Genomic DNA, 23,022 nt, shown 5'->3' on the forward strand with positions numbered 1-23,022 from the left:
TTTTTAAATATTTGCATCGGCCTTATCGAATCACGAAAAAAACAAATTTTTTGATGTCTTATTTTCGATTGTTGAACTTTAGTATGACCCCTAAACTACTCTGAAGTAATTTAGAATTTTGAAATCCAAGATGGCGACCAAAATGGCGGCGATTTAATTTTGAAAAAATGGTTTTTTGGTGGTTTTTGGCAATTTATATATGACAGACTTGGTTTTTCAGTCTCGTAAATATTTTTACCGGAAAGCTCGTCCAATTTCCCATAAGTTTGTTTTGTATCTTCCCAAGGATTGGACTTAGGGAAATGGTCAATATGGAGACTTTTATGTAAAAGTGTCTGGGGAATCGATTCCCACTATCGATTCTGAAAAATTTTGACGTTTAGACCACTTTTCAAAAAAAAAAAAAAACAGTTGTAGTAAATGATTTTTGTGCTTTTTTAGGAGAGACATACTATCCTGCATTTTTCGTGAGTCTTTTTGTAACATTTTAGGCTATTTCCTCAAAAATTTTGAGTGAAAAAAATCGTGAAATCACCATCAAATTTAACTTTTAAACTTAAAAACTGAAAAATCTCATAGAAGTGGCGTGTATTTTTGTTTCAGTGTATTTTTCCAATTTCCTACAAGTTTGTCTTTGACCACTTTTTGATACGATGCAACGGCTTCGAGATACAATAATTTTTTAATTGCAAAACACAAAAATATTTAAATACCTTACGCTTTTCTCAAATATTATTTTCAAGTACTATTGGCTCCATATACACAAAAATGGCTTATATAGGCCAAGGATAACATGTCTACAAAGTTTCATTGAAATCGGAGAGAGTCGATACAAAAGTACCAGAAAAATTCCTGATTTGAGCTGGAATTGCTCTTTAACAGGAAGAAAAAGTTGAAAAAAGCTGTGAGATTTGAATCAATTTTTGCCTTTGTTCCTGATGAAAACATTTATTACTGAATTTCTGACTGCTCAAAGTGCTCGACCATCCTGATTAAAAAGAAAAAAAGTTTTCTCTTTTCTTTCCTTTAATTGCACAATGTTTCATAACTTACAACGATGAATTACAGCGAGACTAACAGGGAGAAGTTAGGGCAATGACATGAATAATGCATTTGAAATGGCTTAAAGTGAAAGTAAAGAATAAATTGCAGTTTTAATGGTACCGTTCAGTCGTAATCGTGACAAAGCGAAACAAAATATACAGAATACAGCTTTTACTCGTTAAGGAACACAAGGAACAGTAGTTAATAAATAGAATGTTTTCAAAATACTTTAACAAAACTAGAGAAAAAATAAAAATAAAACTACTAAAATACAACAACCGAAAAAAGTATACCACAAACAAAAATTCCTATTTACAAGCTAGTTGAAATCTGTTTCACAACTAGAACACAACATATCTAGTTCAAAGAGCGAACAAGAAAGACTAAATTATGCTTCGGTGACCTCCTTGTGGTGGAGAGAGTTTTGGTTATTTACTTAAGCCTAAAGCCGCCTACCCACTTTAAAACGCAATACTCATTCTTACTAACATTCACTGTTTTTTTTGTTTCTCCCATTCTCTCACAATTTCTTCCTTCTTTTTCCACAAACTGCATTTTTTCCACTTTCTCATAATTGTTTGGTGCCAAGCCGATTTGAAGCGCGCGCGTGTGAAACTTTTCCTACACTTTTTTTTTGTTAAACTGTTAAATACTCAAGCTTCAAGAAACAAAAAAAAATCCTAGCAAAGAAACCCAAAATCGTGGGAGATTTTTAAAACTGTGTGAGCGTGTGTGACGGATGATGATGTTGCGCAGGAAAGGTGGAATATCATCAAATGAGTAGTTCAGTTTCACCTTGGCGCTGGATCTACTTGGGGATGAGTCCGCGCGCCTTGGGGAACGTTGGTGCCGCGCTGGCCGGTGGCGCAACCTTCTTGGCCGTCGAGTGCGCCCCGAAGGTGGGCGCCGCCGACATACCCCGGTTGTAGATCGACGATCGGGCCCGACCGTTGGCCATGCCGCCGCCGCCACCACCGAGGGAACCTGTACCACCGTTGATGCTGCTGCTGCTGCCACCACTGCCAATGCCACTGCTACTCGACTGAATGCCACCGTTTGACGCGCCTGACGACGAACCCGCCCCGTTGGAACCGCTACCCGACTGTTGACCAACGCCGCCGCCGCCGCCGTCCTGGTTCTGGCTGCGGCGCGTAATTTTGTCCAGCCGTTGCTTCATCATGCTCGCGTAGTTGGACTGGTCGGTGATGTCGATGTCGTCCTCGGTTTGCATCGCTTCGGCCAGGACCGCTTGAAGAGAGGCGGACACTTTTGGGTTGGAGTACTCGTACGTGGTGCGCAGCGGCATATCCAGCTCGTAGTTCATGATGTTTTCGCCCTGGAAGGATAAAGAATAGAGAGTTTCATGAATGAAAATTATGTAAACTTGAAAAGCATCCAAAATCCAAATGCTAGGAGAGCAATTCTAAGAATATTTTTTTCTTGTGTATTTTCATTTTGATGAATTTGGTCGGTACTGTAGACGGCAGCGAAATTATGGAAAAGTATAATTTGTATCAAGTTTGCATTTGTTTGTAAAGCTTTAGATAGGAGAACTTCAATAATTTTAGGGTTGGAAGTTTGAAACGTTTTATGTGACTTTGCCAATGTTTTAAAAAATGTAATTCCCTATATATTAGGTAAAAAGAAGTATGTAGTAATTTTCTTAGTGCCTCAGGTTGCATTTTACGCATTTTTTTACAATTTGAATGTAAATTGTGTCATTTTATAGCAAAAAATGTGAAAAACAAACGAAAAATTGGAACAGTTTATGTATAAACATGAAAAAATTAGAAAAGCAAAATGATAGGAGGTGGTAGAATAGGCCAAATACTACCAAAAACAAACGTAAACCAAACAAAATAAATGCAAATAAAGATTTTAGAAATACCAACCAACCATTTTTACAAAAAAAATGCGCAAAATAATCATTTTTAAAATGAAAAAAAAATTGGAATTCAAAATGAAAATTTAAAAAATTGAAAAATAAAAATATTTCGAAATAAAGAAATTTAAAAATGTAAATATTAAACAACATCGAAAACTACAAAACCCAGAAAAAAATGAAAAAGATTGTATAATTTTGATTTTCAATTTTAATTTATTTTGAATTTCCGAACTTAAGAATTTCTGAGCTTTTAATTTTTGTATTGTAATTTTGTGTTTTTAAGGTTTGTTGTTTCTGGTTTCCGAATTTTATTATTTTTAATTTAATTTTATTTGATTTTTTTTTGCATTTTAGAGTAATCAAATTTTTGAAATTCTTAAATTTAAAATTCAAATCATTTTTGTAGGGAAAGTGGGGCAAGTGTAACAAGCTAAGGAAATGCTCATTATAACCCATTAAAAAGTTTAAAAATCTGTCGGATTTTATTATAATCATCTTATTCTAGGTCTTGACTAAGACTTTGTTAGAACAAGTTTTAAAAAAATCCTGTTTTTTAATGTAAAAAATTGATTTTAATTTTTTTGATTTTCCGTACGTTCTACTCAACTAGCGGGGCAAGACGAACATCCCGTTGGGGCAAGAGGAACAATGCATGAAAAAACATGTTAATTTGCTAACAATTGAACTGTTATCACTTAGATACATCAGATAAGAATGTATTTTAAAACTTTCTTAAATTTTTAGATTAAATAACAATATTTTACTAAAAATCTTATCGATTTTACGAAAAAAAAAATATTACTTAGATAATAAATAGTAAATTTTCATAATATCACTATATTTTGTGCAGAATTTTTTTTTTCACAGTTGTTTATCAGTTTTTAAGTACTTGCATGTATTTATTTCCCAATAAAATATGTTGTTGCAGCAATCCGTATTTTTTTCCATACTAAAAATCCATATGGTACACTTGCCCCACCTGAACAACATTTTTTAAAAGCTCTCAATAAAAATAACCAAAAGTTAAATCATACTTTGTAATAGGTGCATGTCATTGGTAGGGACACTACTGATCTAGGAAAAATAGCATTTTGATAAAATGAGCCTTAAAACGAACCCTAAGCCTTATTTTGTACTTTCCAAATATTAAAAGAAAACAAAGGTTTTGAAAAAACTTCATTAAATCTTATGCCCCGTGGCATTTACGTCGTTTTGGCGGTTATGTGGTAGTAGAATCAGCTAATTGCATTGCTAGCAACAATTCCTCATACTGGAAATAATCAATATTGTAAAAATTACGGCCGTACGAGCGATTGTTCCTCTTGCCCCATATGGTCGTCTTGCCCCACCTTCCCCTAATGTAGATTATTTCTAATTTTTGATTTTTATTTTACTTTTGTCTAACTTTTTTTTTAATTTTTGATATATTTTTTTACTATAAATTATTTTTTTTGTGGGGTTTAAAAATTTTGCATTTGTTTGTTTTTTTTTTATTTTAAAATTTAAGAGTTCAAGAATTGAGGAATTTAAGAATTTAATAATTTAATAATTTAAGAATCTAAGAATTTAAGAATTTAAGAATTTAAGAATTTAAGAATTTAAGAACTTAAGAATTTAAGAATTTAAGAATTTAAGAATTTAAGAATTTAAGAATTTAAGAATTTAAGAATTTAAGAATTTAAGAATTTAAGAATTTACGGATTTAAGAATTGAAGAATTGAAGAATTAAAGAATTAAAGAATTAGAGAATTTAAGAATTTAAGAATTTAAGAATTTAAGAATTTAAGAATTTAAGAATTTAAGAATTTAAGAATTTAAGAATTTAAGAATTTAAGAATTTAAGAATTTAAGAATTTAAGAATTTAAGAATTTAAGAATTTAAGAATTTAAGAATTTAAGAATTTAAGAATTTAAGAATTTAAGAATTTAAGAATTTAAGAATTTAAGAATTTAAGAATTTAAGAATTTAAGAATTTAAGAATTTAAGAATTTAAGAATTTAAGAATTTAATAATTTAAAATTTAGGAACATAAAAGAAAGATTGGAGAAATTAAGAATATAAGAATCTAAGAATAAGATTTGAGAAATTAAGAATTTTAGAATCTAAGAATAAGAATTGAAGAAATATTTTTTTTTTGAAAAACAATTCAAAATGAAAAGAATTTTAAATTTAGAAACTTAAAAAAGTACAAATTAAAAACATTGAAAATTCAAAGTTTTTAAAGTCCAAAAATTCAAAAAACCCAAAAATTTAGAAATTCAAAAATAAGGAATTTAGTAAATTAAAAACTTCAAATTTCGAAATTGAAATTAAAAAACTTCAAAACTCAAAATTATTAAAATTTCTAAACTCAAAACTATAAAAAAGTTCAAAAACTGAAAAATAATGCAATTTGAATTTTTTTAAATTTAAATATTAAAAAGTTATAAAATATAAAAAAACATCTTTTTTAGAGATTAAAAAATGTAGGGGTTTGAAAACTTTAATACTAAAAAAATGCTCCAAAGTTATACAGTCCAGACTCGCAAAAGAAAAAAAAATGCTCGTTGTCTAATTTTTGATTGTTGAGCATAGGTATGACCCCTAAACTACGCTAAAATTATTCAGAATTTTTAAATCTAAGATGGCGACCAAAATGGCGGTGAAACAATATTGAAAAAAAAAAGCATTTTATTTTTAAAAAGGCAATCAGCAACTCAAATTTGTCTAAAATGGGGTCGTAGAACTCAAATTTTATGTTAAAAACAAGAAAATAAAAAAAATACGAAAATATTTTTTTTCGTGATTCGATTATCCCCAGCCCCCTGTCACGACGGCCATGTTTATGAAACCTAAATGTTCGACGCGAACATGAGGACAACAAAGAAGATGAAGAACGCATTTGTCAAAATTTGAAAATGAACAAACCGCGTGGTAAAAAAAGGCATAATTTCATAATATTGAAATTATTTCCATGAAAAAATAACGACACGGAACGGATTTCCAAACCCAAGTTCGCGAAGGACCCTATCCGCCAGAGACTATGGATAAATGCCCCGCGAAGTGGCGATGAAGACGGTTTTGCAAGTTAGAAGTTCAGATTTGTTCGGACCACTTCACGAAGAACTTTTTGTGAGTCCACAAAAGGTCGGATTCTACACAAGCACGCGATTCCTTAGATTCCCTGTGCCAATCGACAGCGGGAGTGGGCCAGTCCTCGGAGAAGGTTATCGAAGGATGCTTGGAAAGACCAGCTCCGCCACAATCACCGGAATCACGGATGTTTCTGCACTTGGTCGGTTACTCTCTGACGGAGATTGCAGCGAGTTGTTCGGAAGGATCAACAGCGGGACTTGGCTAGTCCCCGGTCCAGTACTACCCGACAAATCTTCCCGGTCAATCGGAAGTAACAGTTCTCATCATTTTTCGTAACAGATTTGCAAACACAAAAAGTGATGTTTCTTGATGTAAAATTTACAAATTTACATTGTAAATAAACAAACAACACCAATTTTGCTACATTCACAGAGCCCACGCAGTAGTATAAGTGAAGAGCCCACGATAAACAACGTGGGCTCTTCACTAATACTACTACGTGGGCTCTTCGAGGTTTTGGTGACTGTCAAACGTTCTAGCCATTTACAATGGTGCCAGAGGATTATCCCTATACAAACCTTCGGATAATCGAAACTTCGGATAATCGAGGCTTCGGATAATGTAATTCTGTAATCTAAAAAGGTGTCAAAAGTGGCAGTGGCCATTCGAACGATTGTTTCTTTGTCCCATATGGTTGTCTTGCCCTACCTTCCTCTGGCAATTGTTCCCAGCGCCATTGCATTGCATTACAAAGCATTGAAACAACAGAAACGTTAACGTCAGCGGCCAGGCCTACCGCGTAAAGTTGACCGCAGCGATGATTCGTTCAAGATTACTCACCTTGTACCGATAGCCCGCGTCGGGCGCGTTCGTCTTGATCATGTGCAGCGCGTACTCGGACATGGGCCGTCTCCGGTTCGGGTCGGCCACCGGCCGGGTCACGCTCTGCGGGTGCACGCTGAGCAGCATCATGTTGCTGTTCAGGTACCACTCTTCCGCCTCGTCGTCGTACTTGGCCTGGGTGTAGAGGCGCGACTTGACCTCTGTGGGGACAAAGTTGTCTATGATGAGCAGGAGGCGTTTGAGCTCTTTGATGAGTTCATTCTGGGTCATTTCCAGCTCGCGCCGATCGCGGTTGTGTTCGTCCCGGGTGTCGGACAGCTCTTGCTTGAGGGCCATGCACTTGGCGTAGCACTTTTTGAGTTTGCGCGTTTTCAGCTCGACCTCCTGCTGGAGCGAGGTGAACGTTTCGCGGATTTCCATGGTGGATTCTTCGTGGAGTTCGAGCTGCTGTTGCATTTCGATTTCGCGCTTCTTGCGTTCGGCGATTTCGGCCATCTTTTTCTCGAGCTCCATCTGGCGCTCGCTGTACGTGTCGAGGATGTTTTTGCCTCCCTTGACTAGTTGGTTTTCGAGTTCGCCCAGTTTGGCGGCGAGGGAAGCGGTCGCTTCGCGTTCTTTGAGGAGCGCTTCTTGGGCTTTGGCGTCCAGTTCGCTAAAGTCGAGTTCGTTTTCCTTTTCGTCCTCTTCGGGTTCCTGCTCGGCTTCCGAGTCGGACTTTTCGTCGGAATCGACGCTCTTTTCGCGCTTGATGACGCGTGGTTGTTTGACTTTCTTGACCTTTGGAACGGACTTTTCGCGCATTTGGCGTTCTGTGATGAGCTGGCGGAGTCGGGCGATTTCCTCCTGGTACTCGCGCAGCTTGGTGTCCTGTGGGTCTTCGTTCATGACCGGTTTGTTCTCGATGGTCTTGGCGCGGCTGGCGTACCGGAGCGTCGTCAGGGTTTCATTGTAGTTGAACTCGGACGGGCCAATGTTTGCGATCATGATGGTTTTGGAGTTTCCGCCTAGGGAGTCCTGTAGGAGGCGGGTCAGCTTGGAGTCGCGGTAGGGGACGTGCGGTGACTTCTCGGCGAGGGCCGAAATTACGTTTCCTAGCGAGGAAAGCGCCCGGTTGATCTTGCTGGCCTCTTTGAGTCGTTCGGCTGTGGCGCCTGATTTGGACTGCCGCTCGCTACCGGCCAAATCGATGAGGTTCAGCTTGCCCACCTTGACCAGCGTCGCACCTACCTCGCACATCTCGATCTTGATCAGGAAGATGGCGTGAGATCGCGAGCTGTGCGCGTTCATGTTGGTGAAACCAACGGTTCGGTTTTTGTTGCCCATGTGCATGACGTTGAGCATGTCTTCGACGCTTTTGCACAGGACCGAGTGCAGGTTCGGTACGACGATGCCACCTTCGCGTTCGCGCAACTCCAACACCGACGTCGTGTTGGGCTTCAACAGATCGCGCAACTCTTCCATGTAAATTTCCAGGTAGGACACCGCCACCAGGAAGTTCATGTTCTGCGATCGATTAATGTGGGCCCAAATCTGCTCAAATGCACGCGGAATAATACCCTTCTGGTCGGCGTCATTCTTAATGCCCTCCATGGTGTGGGTCTTACCGGTTCCGGTTTGACCGTACGCAAAAACGCACCCATTGAAGCCTTCCAGCACAGAGTAGACCAACGGACGGATCACCTCGTCGTACAGCTGCTGCTGAGTTGAACTAAAAACCAAAAAATCAAAATTAGATAAATTGACACCCCAAAACCCCAACCACAACTCACTCCTTATCGTACACGGCGTCGTACGTGAACATCTTCTTATTCTCCCGCGAGGACTCATTGCAGTTGAGGATCTCGATCACGCCCCGGCTCGGAAAGACGTCGACGACCTTCTGGAAGTTGCCCGTCTGTTCCTTGTTGTTGAGCGGCCGGCAGCGGACCACCACCTGGACGCACTCATTTTTGGCGCCCTGTTGCTGTGGGGATGAGAAAGCAAAAAAAAAAAATCAGTCCAATCACTTTCAAGTGCCATTAAAATAGAAGCAATTCACTTTGTTCTTCTGCTGGATTCCATTGATTTTCTCGTGGAGCAAGCCGAGCCCAAGCGTGACTAGAAACATTGCTCTTGAGTCCAACTTCTTGCTTATTATTATGGTTCTAATTGTGATGTTAGTCTCTCTCTTGTGTGAAAGCGAAAGCGACATACACAAGAAACTATTATTAGGAGAAAATTTGACGTCATCAAGAGCATTTCAAGGTTCCACCTCCAACCGATGCTGGGGACGACCGTGCCGTGACGACGCGGGAGAAATTTCGAACAAATGTGACATCGAAGCGATTGGGAAAATTTTGAACCCATCGTTATCTTGGGGAAGCTAATCTCCATTAAGTCATTGTTCGATTACACAAGTAAGAATATATGTTAAAGACAACAAACAAACGAAATTATAAAATGCGCAATTTTTAAAACATATACTAGGGTAGGCCCTACAAGGTGCACTATTTCTGCAAAAAAAAAATAACAACAGTGTTTAAAACAAAATAGTTCTGTTGAAAATACTTATTTTTGCTCCCAAAATTCTTTAAAACTGTTTTTTAATTAAAATGTCGATTTATATTGCTTTTTGAACTCAATTCGAAGCACTCATCAAAAGTTTTCCCACTTTATATGAAATTTGTTCTAATGAAAATGCCTATTTTTATGTTTTTTTTTTCAAATTTATTGCTCACAAACTAATACAAATCGAATCACGAGCAAAAATTTCTTTTTTTGTTGTTTTTTTCTTTTTCTTGTTTTAACATTAAATTAGAGTTCTGGGACCCCATTTTATTCAAATTTGAATAGTTTAAAGTAGTTAGAATTTTTTGCTTTTTTGTGGTTCGATTAGCCGAAGTGAAATTTTTCTGAGTTCTTCGGATAATCGAGTCTGGGCTGTATATATTTTTAGTTAATGACGGGAAAAAAAATTTTAGGGTCATACGAAAATTATAGGGCATATTTGGAAATTTTGAGTTTTGGGACATATATGACCCATCAGGCTGAAAGGGTTAACCCTCTACAACCCAACCCCGCGTTTAGACGAGCTTCGATCTAAAAATTCGACAAAATCCGGCATTTTGCAACTAATTTTTGATCTTAAAAAAGTATTGGAAAGAAGAACTCTTAAAATTTTAGAAAATTACAGGGTTGGAAATTTGACTTGTTTTAATAAGTGACTTTGCCAATAGTTTTAAAAATGACATTTTTTGTAGGGTTCAAATTTGGCTGTTATGTACTAACATATCCTATATTTATATCCTATAGTAAAAGGAAGTATGCAGTAAATTTTTTAGTATCCTAGACTACGCCTCTACGCATTTTTTACAATTTAAATGATAATGGTGTCAAAAACAATAAAAAAAAATTAAAAGCGTGACTGTAAAAACATAAAATAATTAGATAGGCAAAATGTAATGATAGGAGGCGGTAGAATAGGCCAAGTACTATCAAAAACAAACATAACCTAAACAAGAAAGATGCAAATTAAAATACTGAAACTTAAACAAAAAAAAAAAAAAAAAACAAGATAAGTCATTTTTTTTCGTTGAACAAAAGTTGCTCAAAATTACCTCTAAAATATACGTGAACGCTATTTCAAAAAATCAGAAATATACTTTTTTGATCCTAAAAATCAACCCAAATGGCAAAGCTTGAAAACAATTCGTTTAAAAAAAGTTGGGTACTTTTCGCTTGCAAATTTAATTTTGCTTTTTAAAATGATTTTAGAAATATAGTATTTTTGATATTTTTAAAAAATCACAGATTTTTCTAAAAATTATATCTTAATGATTTTTTCTATCCATACTTCTCGGGCTCAAGAGTTGCCTTTTTTTGTATCTGAAACTATCCAAAAATAAAAGAAACAAAAAACCTTTTTTTATTTAACAAAAAAAGGTTTATGGACATTTTCTAAGAGTCTAGCTGTATTTCTGAATTGTCCTCATTTTTTCGTAGTCTTTTGTAATTATTTTTTTCTTGAAGCTAAGAGTAATTACCGAGGACCTTGTGTGTAAATGTTAGTGGGAGGGAAGCCGAGTTGTCCTCATTTTCACTTGTTGCTTATTTGGAGATTTTGAATATCCTTGACTCAAGGCGGATTTAAAATGTAAAAAAAAACAAAAAATAAATAAAAAACTTTGTTTATTGGGTCTGTTGGCAAAAAATAAGAAAAATTCCAGAATCTTGTTCAAGACACCAAATAGTTTGCTAATACCTATTTTATTTGATGTATCAAAAGGTTATTTTAAATAGAAAATATGTTTTTATTGAAAAAAAAAAAAAATGTTTTAAATACAGTTCGGACTCGATTATTTGAAGGCCTCGAAAAAACAAATCACTCCGGACAATCGAACCTTGTTGTTTTTTTAATTTCTGAGCTTAAATATGACATGACCCAAACAATACTCTTGAATGATTTGAAATTTTTAATCCAAGATGGTGAGAATTCTTAATGAGCCATTACACTATCGCAAACAAACAAACAAACAAACTAGCACTTTTTCGTGTTTGACAGTTTGCCAAACTCGCAAACTTTTTTACGGCAAACTCGCAAACAAGCCAAAATTATGCAGGCCGACGTTTGTACAAACAAACTAAGCAGGCAAACTGTCGAAACGTGCAAGTTTGTATGTTTGTTTGCCGTAGTGTAATATCTCCTTTAGCAATCTACCATTGATGTTTAAATACAATGTCGCAGAACTCGTACTTGATTTTAAAAGTAAGAAAATACGCCTTTTTTTTGTTCACGATTTGATTATCCAGAGTTCCTTACAAACATTGAACCAATGTTACATCCAATTCAACAAAACATCTGCTCATTTTTTGAACTTTAATTACTTTTTTCCTGCCAGTCCAAATGATTTTAAGCTGAATAAATAAATTCGACCACGCTTTGACGCTCGTTCGTAGATAGCCAACGTAAGCTTGATGAAAAAAAATAAAATTTGCACAAATCAAATTCAACTAAATGGATATGCAACACGCCAATCAACCTCCGTCACAACTGAGTCACATTAAAAAAAAACTTTGCCACAAACCGCAGGACTTGACAATCCGATTGTGACCCCCTTTACACATGCAGCTGGGTGTCCTTTTTCAACTCTGCCCCACATTTCGCGCTTTTCCAGAGATAGCTATAGCTATAGCAGGCGGTTTATAATCCTCCCGGAAAACAGCCCAAAGCGCAATGATGGGCAATCACATCGCCTGCTGTTCGACGATAGAGTCAGCCAACTCACTTTCATTATTCAACTTTTCATAACACTTTGATGCGCCTGGTGGGTCTCTAGGATGAACGACAAGAGGGTGGGTGGTGCGGACAGGTGGTGCGCTTTCCACTCGATTGATCATCTCGTGCGTTCCACCACCCCAAAGAAAAAAACAGCAGTGTTGGAAAGAAATGTCTGTCCAAAACTTCTGTAACAACTTTTCAATAGGGCGAAACCCTCAAATGTAAACAAACTGAGTTTTTGTCAGAATCATATAAAGCGAACAAAACTGATCCTAAAACACCCTCCATCATCACAAAATTCCGAAAATACGTAGTTTTACAAGCAAAAAACAAAAGGGCTAATCAACGACATCAATCAAAACAAACCAAATTGAGTTTTCGCCCTTGTGTTTTCACCCAATCACGAGGGGCGAATGTAGTGTTTTCTGCAAGTTCCGACGTATATTTAGAAACACCAAATTTTCGTTATAATTTAGTGAATTTTAACCTGACAATCCTCAAAATGGATCAAAATGTATGTTTCTGATGTCTCTGACTACAATTCCACAACAAACACAGATTTGTATGATCCTAAATACATTACTTTTTAATTTCAATTATTGTAGTATCGGATCTGGTCTGGATTCACAATCTAGATATGAAGGTCCATAATTTACCGGTTCTTGGAACATCCGGGGATTCTGGGTCTAGCAGTTGCAGGACAAAAGTTAGTGTAGGGAGGTTTAGGAGGAATGCCGTACAAAATCATCGCCTCCGTAACCATTGAAGCTATGCAAAGATAGAGAAGGCAGGATGGTGTCGCGGGGTGGCCTAGTCGTCAGGTGCCATGTCTCCCACTTCCGGCGGGGACACCCCAAGGAACGTCACTTCAATATAGACCACATCGTCAAACCAACTTGCTACTTACGGTGTATCCTGGCTCAACGATTCTTGGCCTGAATCGGACTCCTTCTGAAGGTTTTCTAGACCAATTTTTTTATCACTGAGGTTGCAAATATCACTATATTATCACTGACTGTAACGTTTCACAATGATAAAATAGTTGTTTCACCCTTTTTCTTTAAAAACCCGAAAATGAACAAAAACCAAAAGGGCGAATCTGTTGTTTACTTTTGCTTTGCGGCGTAACCTGACGGGCTAAACCGTTGTTTTGGTTGAGTGGGTGGCGAATACGGTGGGGCGAAAATGGAGGCACGCTCTTCAAAAAGGCGTAATTTGTTTTTCTCAATTTTTAATAGCAAAAATACCTTAATTAATTTCAAATTGCTCTCTATGATGAAATTATTGCTATTTTCTATTACGTTTTGACAAAATTGATGGTTTTCATGCTTTTTTGTGGAAATAGGAATTGATCGGAATTGCAAAATTTTGAATGTTGATTTTCCCGAAATGGTAGGATCGTAGGTTTCGCCCTTTTGAAATGTTGTTACTGACTTGATGATGCACCACAACCCAACCCTCTTTTTATTTCTGTAACAACTTTTCAATAGGGCGAAACCCTCAAATGTAAACAAACTGAGTTTTTGTCAGAATCATATAAAGCGAACAAAACTGATCCTAAAACACCCTCCATCATCACAAAATTCCGAAAATACGTAGTTTTACAAGCAAAAAACAAAAGGGCTAATCAACGACATCAATCAAAACAAACCAAATTGAGTTTTCGCCCTTGTGTTTTCACCCAATCACGAGGGGCGAATGTAGTGTTTTCTGCAAGTTCCGACGTATATTTAGAAACACCAAATTTTCGTTATAATTTAGTGAATTTTAACCTGACAATCCTCAAAATGGATCAAAATGTATGTTTCTGATGTCTCTGACTACAATTCCACAACAAACACAGATTTGTATGATCCTAAATACATTACTTTTTAATTTCAATTATTGTAGTATCGGATCTGGTCTGGATTCACAATCTAGATATGAAGGTCCATAATTTACCGGTTCTTGGAACATCCGGGGATTCTGGGTCTAGCAGTTGCAGGACAAAAAGTTAGTGTAGGGAGGTTTAGGAGGAATGCCGTACAAAATCATCGCCTCCGTAACCATTGAAGCTATGCAAAGATAGAGAAGGCAGGATGGTGTCGCGGGGTGGCCTAGTCGTCAGGTGCCATGTCTCCCACTTCCGGCGGGGACACCCCAAGGAACGTCACTTCAATATAGACCACATCGTCAAACCAACTTGCTACTTACGGTGTATCCTGGCTCAACGATTCTTGGCCTGAATCGGACTCCTTCTGAAGGTTTTCTAGACCAATTTTTTTATCACTGAGGTTGCAAATATCACTATATTATCACTGACTGTAACGTTTCACAATGATAAAATAGTTGTTTCACCCCTTTTTTCTTTAAAAACCCGAAAAATGAACAAAAAACCAAAAGGGCGAATCTGTTGTTTACTTTTGCTTTGCGGCGTAACCTGACGGGCTAAACCGTTGTTTTGGTTGAGTGGGTGGCGAATACGGTGGGGCGAAAATGGAGGCACGCTCTTCAAAAAGGCGTAATTTGTTTTTCTCAATTTTTAATAGCAAAAATACCTTAATTAATTTCAAATTGCTCTCTATGATGAAATTATTGCTATTTTCTATTACGTTTTGACAAAATTGATGGTTTTCATGCTTTTTTGTGGAAATAGGAATTGATCGGAATTGCAAAATTTTGAATGTTGATTTTCCCGAAATGGTAGGATCGTAGGTTTCGCCCTTTTGAAATGTTGTTACTGATTTGCTTTCGCTTTTTTCTATGAAAAAAAGTAGAGAGGTAAAGAATAGTGGCAGATTGTGCGAGTGTTGTGCAATTTTGGTGCGTTCCTATTTTGGGCCTACTGGCGGGCGTTGGACGGAACGACTCGTTCGTCATGCATGGAAATAAGTTTCTGTTTAATTTTAACGCCTTACAATTTTCGTCATTGCCGCCCTCAAAAAAAAAAATCTCCACCTCATACTCGTTCAAGCTAGACTTTGCGGAGTCTCAAGGCCTGCTGGTGCTGCTGCTGTTAACACACCCCTCCTCTCTAAATCAAACAACTAGAGACGAAAAAAACTTACGGCGGAACTCTTCTGCTTGGCGGCGCTGCTGCGATTCATCCTGGACCCGGAACACGGAACTTGGCCTCCCGCACTGGACTGTCCCGACGCAATTTTCACACTTTTCCGCAAGTTTTTCACGGAAAACAGCACATCTTGATGACTAGACGGGCACTTTTGTTTGGATTATCGATTCAGCTGTGTTTCCAACACCACCACCAGTGAGCGAATGAGATTTTGGTCGAGTGAGTGAGAGTGAGTGTGAGTTTGAAAAGGGTGAGGGTGAAGCGTCGCGACGCCGAATGAGCCACGTGAGAGGGGAGAGCGCGCGCGCTCAGTGGGTGAGCAAAACGAAGCAAAACACAAACACCCACCGCTTATCACTGCGAGATGTCGCCAGGGTGGAAAACAAGTTTTATGGAAATGTTTTGTGGATAAAAATATAAAAATATTAATACAGTCCAGACTCGATTATCCGTAGGCCTTGGCAGAATTTCACTTCGGATAACCGAAACTTCGGATAATCGAATCACGATAAACATTGTTTTCGCTATCTTATTTTTGATTGTTGAGCTATGCCCCTGAACTACTCTAAACTGATTTAAAATGTTTAAATCCAAGATGGCAGCCAAAAGGCCCCCCCCTCCCCTCCCCTCTTCGACTTTGGTCAGAGCCGAGGGACATAAACTTTAAAAAATATTTGCAACAACCTAATAAAATAAAAAAACTTCGGATAATCATGTTTGGACTGTATTACAAAAAAAAAAACAAATTTAGAACGCATAGAACAAAAATTGCAATGGCCTTAGAAATTTTCATAAAAAATAGGTGCGCAGATAAAAATCCAACATTTTTAATTTTCCATTTTTATCAATTCAATAATTTTCGATTTGTTTTCGGGAAACATCTTTTGAGCAATAGTACAAGATGGTGCCAAATCAGGTTTGGGAGGTACAGTCCGGGCTCGATTATCCTATGCTTCGAATATCGGAAGTTTCGATTATTCGATGATTTGTATAGGACTCGGATAATCGAATCACGAATTTTTTTTCGTTTTTTTTTATTTTCTTGTTTTTAACAAATTCGAGTTCTGCAACCCCGTTCTAGCCAACTTGAAGAGTTGATTGCCTATTAAATAAAAAAAAATGCATTTTCAATATTTCGTCAACGCCATTTTGGATTTAAAAATTATAAATCACTTCAGCGCCTTATTTTTGATTGTCGAGCTTGAAGACAATCAATAGGGTAATTCTCCGCCAACTCACACAGCAGTTGCCCCGACCCCTCTTCGATTTGCGTGAAACTTTGTCCTAAGGGGTAACTTTTGTCCCTGATCACGAATCCGAGGTCCATTTTTTGATATCTCGTGACGGAGGGGCGGTACGACCCCTTCCATTTTTGCACATGCGAAAAAAGAGGTGTTTTTCAATAATTTGCAGCCTGAAACGGTGATGAGATAGAAATTTGGTGTCAAAGGGACTTTTATGTAAAATTAGACGCCCGATTTGATGGCGTACTCAGAATTCCGAAAAAACGTATTTTTCATCGAAAAAAACACTAAAAAAGTTTTAAAAATTCTGCCGTTTTACGGCGATATGATGTATACGCCATTTTGGACATTTTCAATTTTATTGTACAGTCTGATAAAGAATCTTAAAAGCTACCTCCTGACGAAAGAATTTTTCAAAAAACTGCTCTGGGGCCCATTTTATTAAGCAAACAAACAATGATGTATACGCCAATTTTACTCATCATGATGTATGTATACATTGAGAATTGATAGAAGTCAAACTCAATACTGTTTGAATGTTGATTTGAGGTTTTGGGACCAAATCAAGACAGGGCAATATTTTATTACATTATTTCGATTTAATTCTTAAGGGGACGTCCATTAGGCATCATTCATAAAGTACGTCACGATCTGAGGGAAGAGGGGGGTTTTGAGAAAGCGTGACGTTGCGTGTTAAAAGCATAGGGAAATCGTGACAAAGGGGGGTGGAGTAAATTTTGGCTGATTTTAATGTGACGTACTTAATGGATGACACCTTATCCACATCCACGTAGACACTTTTTTGAAAATTCTAGACCCACCCACCTCCCTTGCTGACAATTGTTCATGCAAAAAATGTGTTTATGGAGCATAGACAATCGCTAAGGGAGCGTTCTTTTATTACGTAACGCAAAAAATCAGATTTTTAGATCCCCCCTCGTAACAAAATTTATATACAAATTTTAAATTTTTTTATGGAGCATAACACGGCCTCCGACCCCCTCCCCCCAACTGCATTACGTAATAAAAGAACGCTCCCTAAAACCTTCCCCCCCCCCCCTTAAAAAATCCACTTGGACAATGCATTACGGGTTCCACTCAGCTATCAAAATAGCTGGCACAAAAAATAAAGCCAGCTTTGATCGCTTTGAACGAGCAATGTATACATACATCATTGGGCAGGAAAAGTAGTGATTTTTTATTGCTATTTTTTCGGCCAAATGATGTTTGTGGTTTAAAATCGTAGAGAATAGGAAAAAACAAGAAATTTTGTAGGGGCCACATTTTTATTGTACTTTTTAACAGTTTCTACAGAGCAGACCTCAAATTAGTCATTTTGAATTGAAAAAATGAACAAAAACAGAAAATCGTGTCTACAGCAAAATCATCTCAATAGCCTATACATCATATCGCCGTAAAACGGCAGAATTCTCCCATTTTCCGTTACTCGACTGTAAAAAATTTTGGAACATGTCATTTTATGGGAAATTTAATGTACTTTTCGAATCTACATTGTCCCAGAAGGGTCATTTTTTCATTTAGAACAAAATTTTTCATTTTAAAATTTCGTGTTTTTTTCTAACTTTGCAGGGTTATTTTTTAGAGTGTAACAATGTTCTACAAAGTTGTAGAACAGACAATTACAAAAATTTTGATATATGGACATAAGGGGTTTGCTTATAAACATCACGAGTTATCGCGATTTTACGAAAAAAAGTTTTGAAAAAGTTACTTTTTGCGTTTCTCTTTGTTTCGTCGTCCGTGTCTGTCGCGGGTGACCATGAACGGCCATGATCGATGACGACCAACTTTTTTGAAACTTTTTTTCGTAAAATCGTGATAACTTGTGATGTTTATAAGCAAACCCCTTATGTATATATATCAAAATTTTTGTAATTGTCTGCTCTACAACTTTGTAGAACACTGTTACACTCTAAAAAATAACCCTGCAAAGTTAGAAAAAACACGAAATTTTAAAATGAAAAATTTTGTTCTAAATGAAAAAATGACCCTTCTGGGACAATGTAGATTCGAAAAGTACATTAAATTTCCCATAAAATGACATGTTCCAAATTTTTTTACAGTCGAGTAACGGAAAATGGGAGAATTTTTAAAACTTTTTTAGTGTTTTTTTCGATGAAAAATACGTTTTTTCGGAATTCTGAGTACGCCATCAAATCGGGCGTCTAATTTTACATAAAAGTCCCTTTGACACCAAATTTCTATCTCAAATTATTGGCTGCAAATTATTGAAAAACACCTCTTTTTTCGCATGTTCAAAAATGAAAGGGGTCGTACCGCCCCTCCGTCACGAGATATCAAAAAACGGACCTCGGATTCGTGATCAGGGACAAAAGTTACCCCTTAGGACAAAGTTTCACGCAAATCGAAGAGGGGTCGGGGCAACTTTTCCCGATTTCGTGTGAGTTGGTAGAGAATTACCCAATAATAAGACTACGATTTTTTTGTGATTCCATCATCCGAAGTGAAATTTCTCCGAGGCCTTCGGATAATCGAATCTGGACTGCACGATTTTTTGACAAAATATTGTTTTTTTTTTTAGATCAAAACTTTAATTTAAATTAGAACCAGCCTAACACAATTTTCTATCGAGAAATTAAAAGCGCAACATGGAGTTAAACTTTCTGTCAAGCTGCTGTGAAGTTTTCCATGACAGCTGCGAAAATTTCACTCCATGTTACCGGCTCACATCTCTCTTTTTAATTTCTCGATAGCAATTTAAGGTGAAACCGTTGATCATTTTTGAAGAAAATTGATCATCACTATAAAATATTCTGTATAAATATAAATTCAACGAATATCTGCACCAAAATGAATCAGCAAGTGCAGGTTGTTGCCTTCTTGAAGCCACAGAAGGAATTTTTGCTCTAAATCAAATGTGTTTCAAAATTTATATAATTTTGTGGAACAATCATTGACGCCCAAGTTCGCAATCATTGATTAATGACGATTTCCATAACTTTACAAAGAATGGGATAATCGTTACCAAAAGGAATCGGCATGTGTAGGGTACTATTCTAAACAACTTGTTGACGGATTTTTGTCAAAATATTGAAAACGACGCAAAATTTATATCTTTGAACGAAAAATCATGACAATGATGGAAATCTTCACGTTAACGGGACGTGATGAGTTCCCAATGCTCCTCTCCGGTTCTTTCATTGCTGTTTTGTGAAAAATAAAAACAAAATAATCTTCGGCGAGTGTGCGCGTACGAGGAAAAGAAATGGAGTCATACAAAGAGAATTTTCCTTGCTGGCAATGACAAGATAAAAGAAGAGAACTCACATGGCATGGTGACGGTCGCTATATCTTCTGAAATTTCGGTGCAGGAATCATCAAATGATACGTTTTTCTGTCACTCATTTGCAACACTGCTCTTGAGTGTATAATATCGATTGACTTTTTTAACGTTTAAAAAAATACTTTTTGAAAGAGAAGCACCTCCGATAAAACATTTTTCAAAGTTAAATAAATTTTCAACAATTTTCTCTATGAGACTTTGAAAACTGTACAGTTAGTTTCTGAGATACAGCCTTCAAAGAATCGTACCATCTATTTTGACTTTAATTTTCAACTACGGGAACGTTTCTGCTGATTTTATGCAGTATTGGGAAAATAGTAAATAACGATATTTGTGGATGAACCCCTGGCCAAATCCAGAACAATTTTCTTTCAATTTTCTCTTCCCTTGGTGCCGCCAATGCTGGTAAATTAGAGCGGTTTACGATTAGGCTGTCTAATAAAATCTAACTTCCCAAGAATATTTTTGGAACTTTTTTTACCTTCTAGAATGCTGTTGGGCAAGCCAGTCTTAACCACTTTGCCAATCGAATCAGAGCCAACCCTCAAAAAACAGTTTTTTAAACTTAGTAATTCAGGATTATATTTTAGAGAAAAGTGATGTTTTTAGCACTATTCTGAATACTTATATAGAACTGAATATTAGGCTGTAATGCCAAATTAAGTATGTATTCTATTGGCGAGCACGAATGATTGGTGTGCGTGTGCAAAACAAACATCAACATTTTTAAGGTGTGTATCTTGGCTTAAGAATCTTAACTGGCACTGGCGATGCCCGATAATCGCCCGCTCCCCCAAAGTTAGAGTGGGAACGGCATGATAACGTTATGATTCGAATTCCCGGACGCTTCAACTTGTTTTATCAATTATTTGGATATAAGTTTGCATTATGAATGTCAAAACTGTGTTATTTGATGAATTCTTACATCAACGTCCATTTAAAGTTTGTTTGAGCGCTGTAGTTAATGCCAAAACAATTAAATAAAATAAAATTATAAGTTCATCAAAAAATGCGAAACATTTCAACGGAAATATTTCATAGGCGTCCGAAGCACCGGGAAGGCAAAGCAGAAATTTATGTTTTTGATTTTTCAAATTCTAGCCATTTTTTATATAAACTATCGATTGTTTTGATGTTAACAGCTTATTTGATACCTAAAGAATGCCATTCACTAACATTTCAGTCCAAATTTGTGCGATTCATAAGCAAAATCGAGTTTCCGGATTTCGAATCAGCTTTTAACAGTGTCCGGGATTCGAAGCACAACAAGTCATTTTAATTTTCAAATTCTGATGAAAAATTGTTAGAAAAGACATATTTTGCATGCATTCTCTTAAAACTAACTGTTTATACTAAATTCTGATGATGTTTCTACAATTCCAACTTATTACATGATTTTTTGCCAGCTATAATAAAAATAATATGGTATACTAAGTGTCCGGATTTCTAATCATGACGTTACAAGTTGTAACTGTACCATTTGTAACGTGAGACAACGAAAACGAGCTGGAACTCAATTTCCTCATCGGTGAGAAGTGAGAGGGGCGTGCGCGTGTGGGTGGAAAAGTGCATACAGAAACTGTCAAAGCGACGCACCGACGAGACGACGCTGACGTTTTACGATGAAAATGCACCAGGGGGTAGCGAAGAAGCCGCCATCTTGGAAGTTCAGAAAACAAACACTCAGAATCTTTATTATTCATATTATTTTGGTAACACGAAGTGTGTTATCCTGGTTAAACTCAAAAGTCCCATGCAAATGTGTAAAACCAAACTGAAAAATGTGTAATGCCGATTCACAGTGTACGGGCGCACTGTTTGATCGACCAAAAGAAAAAAAGCAAAAAAAGGTAAACAGAAAAATCACTTTTTTCGATATGAATTTTCAGCCAATATTGGGATGGAATCTCCAAGGATATGATAGAATTTGCCATCAGCAACACAATTCACGTGTTTTTTCAGGTATTTATCGTTTGAATTGCGGGAAAATTGAAAATCAAAAACCCAAACAATGGTTTGTTATGGGCTACCATTTGACAGCTAGTGCTTTTGTTGTGGGCTCTCATTTGACAACCGTGCTAATGTCGACTGTTGTCAGTTTGCTTTGGTCGGAATAGGGTTGCCATCCCCCCGAAATGCACTCACCTCGGAACAGGGGGTAGCGAAGAAGCCGCCATCTTGGAAGTTCAGAAAACAAACACTCAGAATCTTTATTATTCATATTATTTTGGTAACACGAAGTGTGTTATCCTGGTTAAACTCAAAAGTCCCATGCAAATGTGTAAAACCAAACTGAAAAATGTGTAATGCCGATTCACAGTGTACGGGCGCACTGTTTGATCGACCAAAAGAAAAAAAGCAAAAAAAGGTAAACAGAAAAATCACTTTTTCGATATGAATTTTCAGCCAATATTGGGATGGAATCTCCAAGGATATGATAGAATTTGCCATCAGCAACACAATTCACGTGTTTTTTCAGGTATTTATCGTTTGAATTGCGGGAAAATTGAAAATCAAAAACCCAAACAATGGTTTGTTATGGGCTACCATTTGACAGCTAGTGCTTTTGTTGTGGGCTCTCATTTGACAACCGTGCTAATGTCGACTGTTGTCAGTTTGCTTTGGTCGGAATAGGGTTGCCATCCCCCCGCCTCGGAACGACTCACTAGCTGCGGGGTGCGTTTAGTGATACTTCGTTGGAATTGATTATAAATGGAATGAAATATTTGAAATGGGCTGATATGATTTTACTCTAGTTTTTTTTTTATAAAAATGTTAAGTAAAGCTCAGCGTTGAAGAATTTTGACAATAAGTACTAGCCAGGGTCAAAAAAATTAAAGTTGCTCAAATCAAAAATTATATGAGATTGTCCGAAAGAGTACTCCAAATGGAGGCTCAGGCCAAAATTTCAGCCCATTTGGTTGGAAACTGGCTTGCCTTGAGCAGGAACAAGTTTAAATGGGAATTAACCCGTAAAACTGGAGCATTTAGGTAAATTGCTCTGTACAAGGCAGCCGTTCACAAATGACGACTTTTGCATACCATGGGGTCCTAGGGGATGGTCTGGGCAACAATTCCTCCGAAGGGTGCAAGACGATCCGAGGCCACTGGTCTTGCCTTGAACCGGATTCATTCCGGCGTCGCAGAAATTCTCATGGTCTCAGCTTAATGTATAGGGAAAAATCAAAGCACACTAAGAAGGCTGCCTCGATCAGAGGACGCCACATAGCAATCAGCCACCACGTGGCAGGAAAATAACTCCAAAATCGACTTCAAAATTACATTTAGCGTTGTTA

General features: G+C 37.0%; 1 protein-coding gene across 1 annotated transcript; it reads right to left on the reverse strand.

Moving 5' to 3' along the window:
- Window positions 1-932: 932 nt before the first annotated feature.
- On the reverse strand, window positions 933-15,365 carry LOC6046497 (kinesin-like protein Klp68D). The gene is made up of 4 exons (XM_038254898.1): window positions 15,153-15,365; window positions 8,618-8,811; window positions 6,846-8,556; window positions 933-2,380 (listed from the first exon to the last, which is right to left on the reverse strand). Exons 1-4 carry the CDS (start codon window positions 15,189-15,191, stop codon window positions 1,853-1,855), a joined length of 2,472 nt encoding a protein of 823 aa, XP_038110826.1. The 5' UTR covers window positions 15,192-15,365; the 3' UTR covers window positions 933-1,852.
- Between the last annotated feature and the right edge of the window lie 7,657 nt (window positions 15,366-23,022).

Source organism: Culex quinquefasciatus, chromosome 2, assembly GCF_015732765.1.
Source record: "Culex quinquefasciatus strain JHB chromosome 2, VPISU_Cqui_1.0_pri_paternal, whole genome shotgun sequence".
Taxonomy (NCBI): domain Eukaryota; kingdom Metazoa; phylum Arthropoda; class Insecta; order Diptera; family Culicidae; genus Culex; species Culex quinquefasciatus.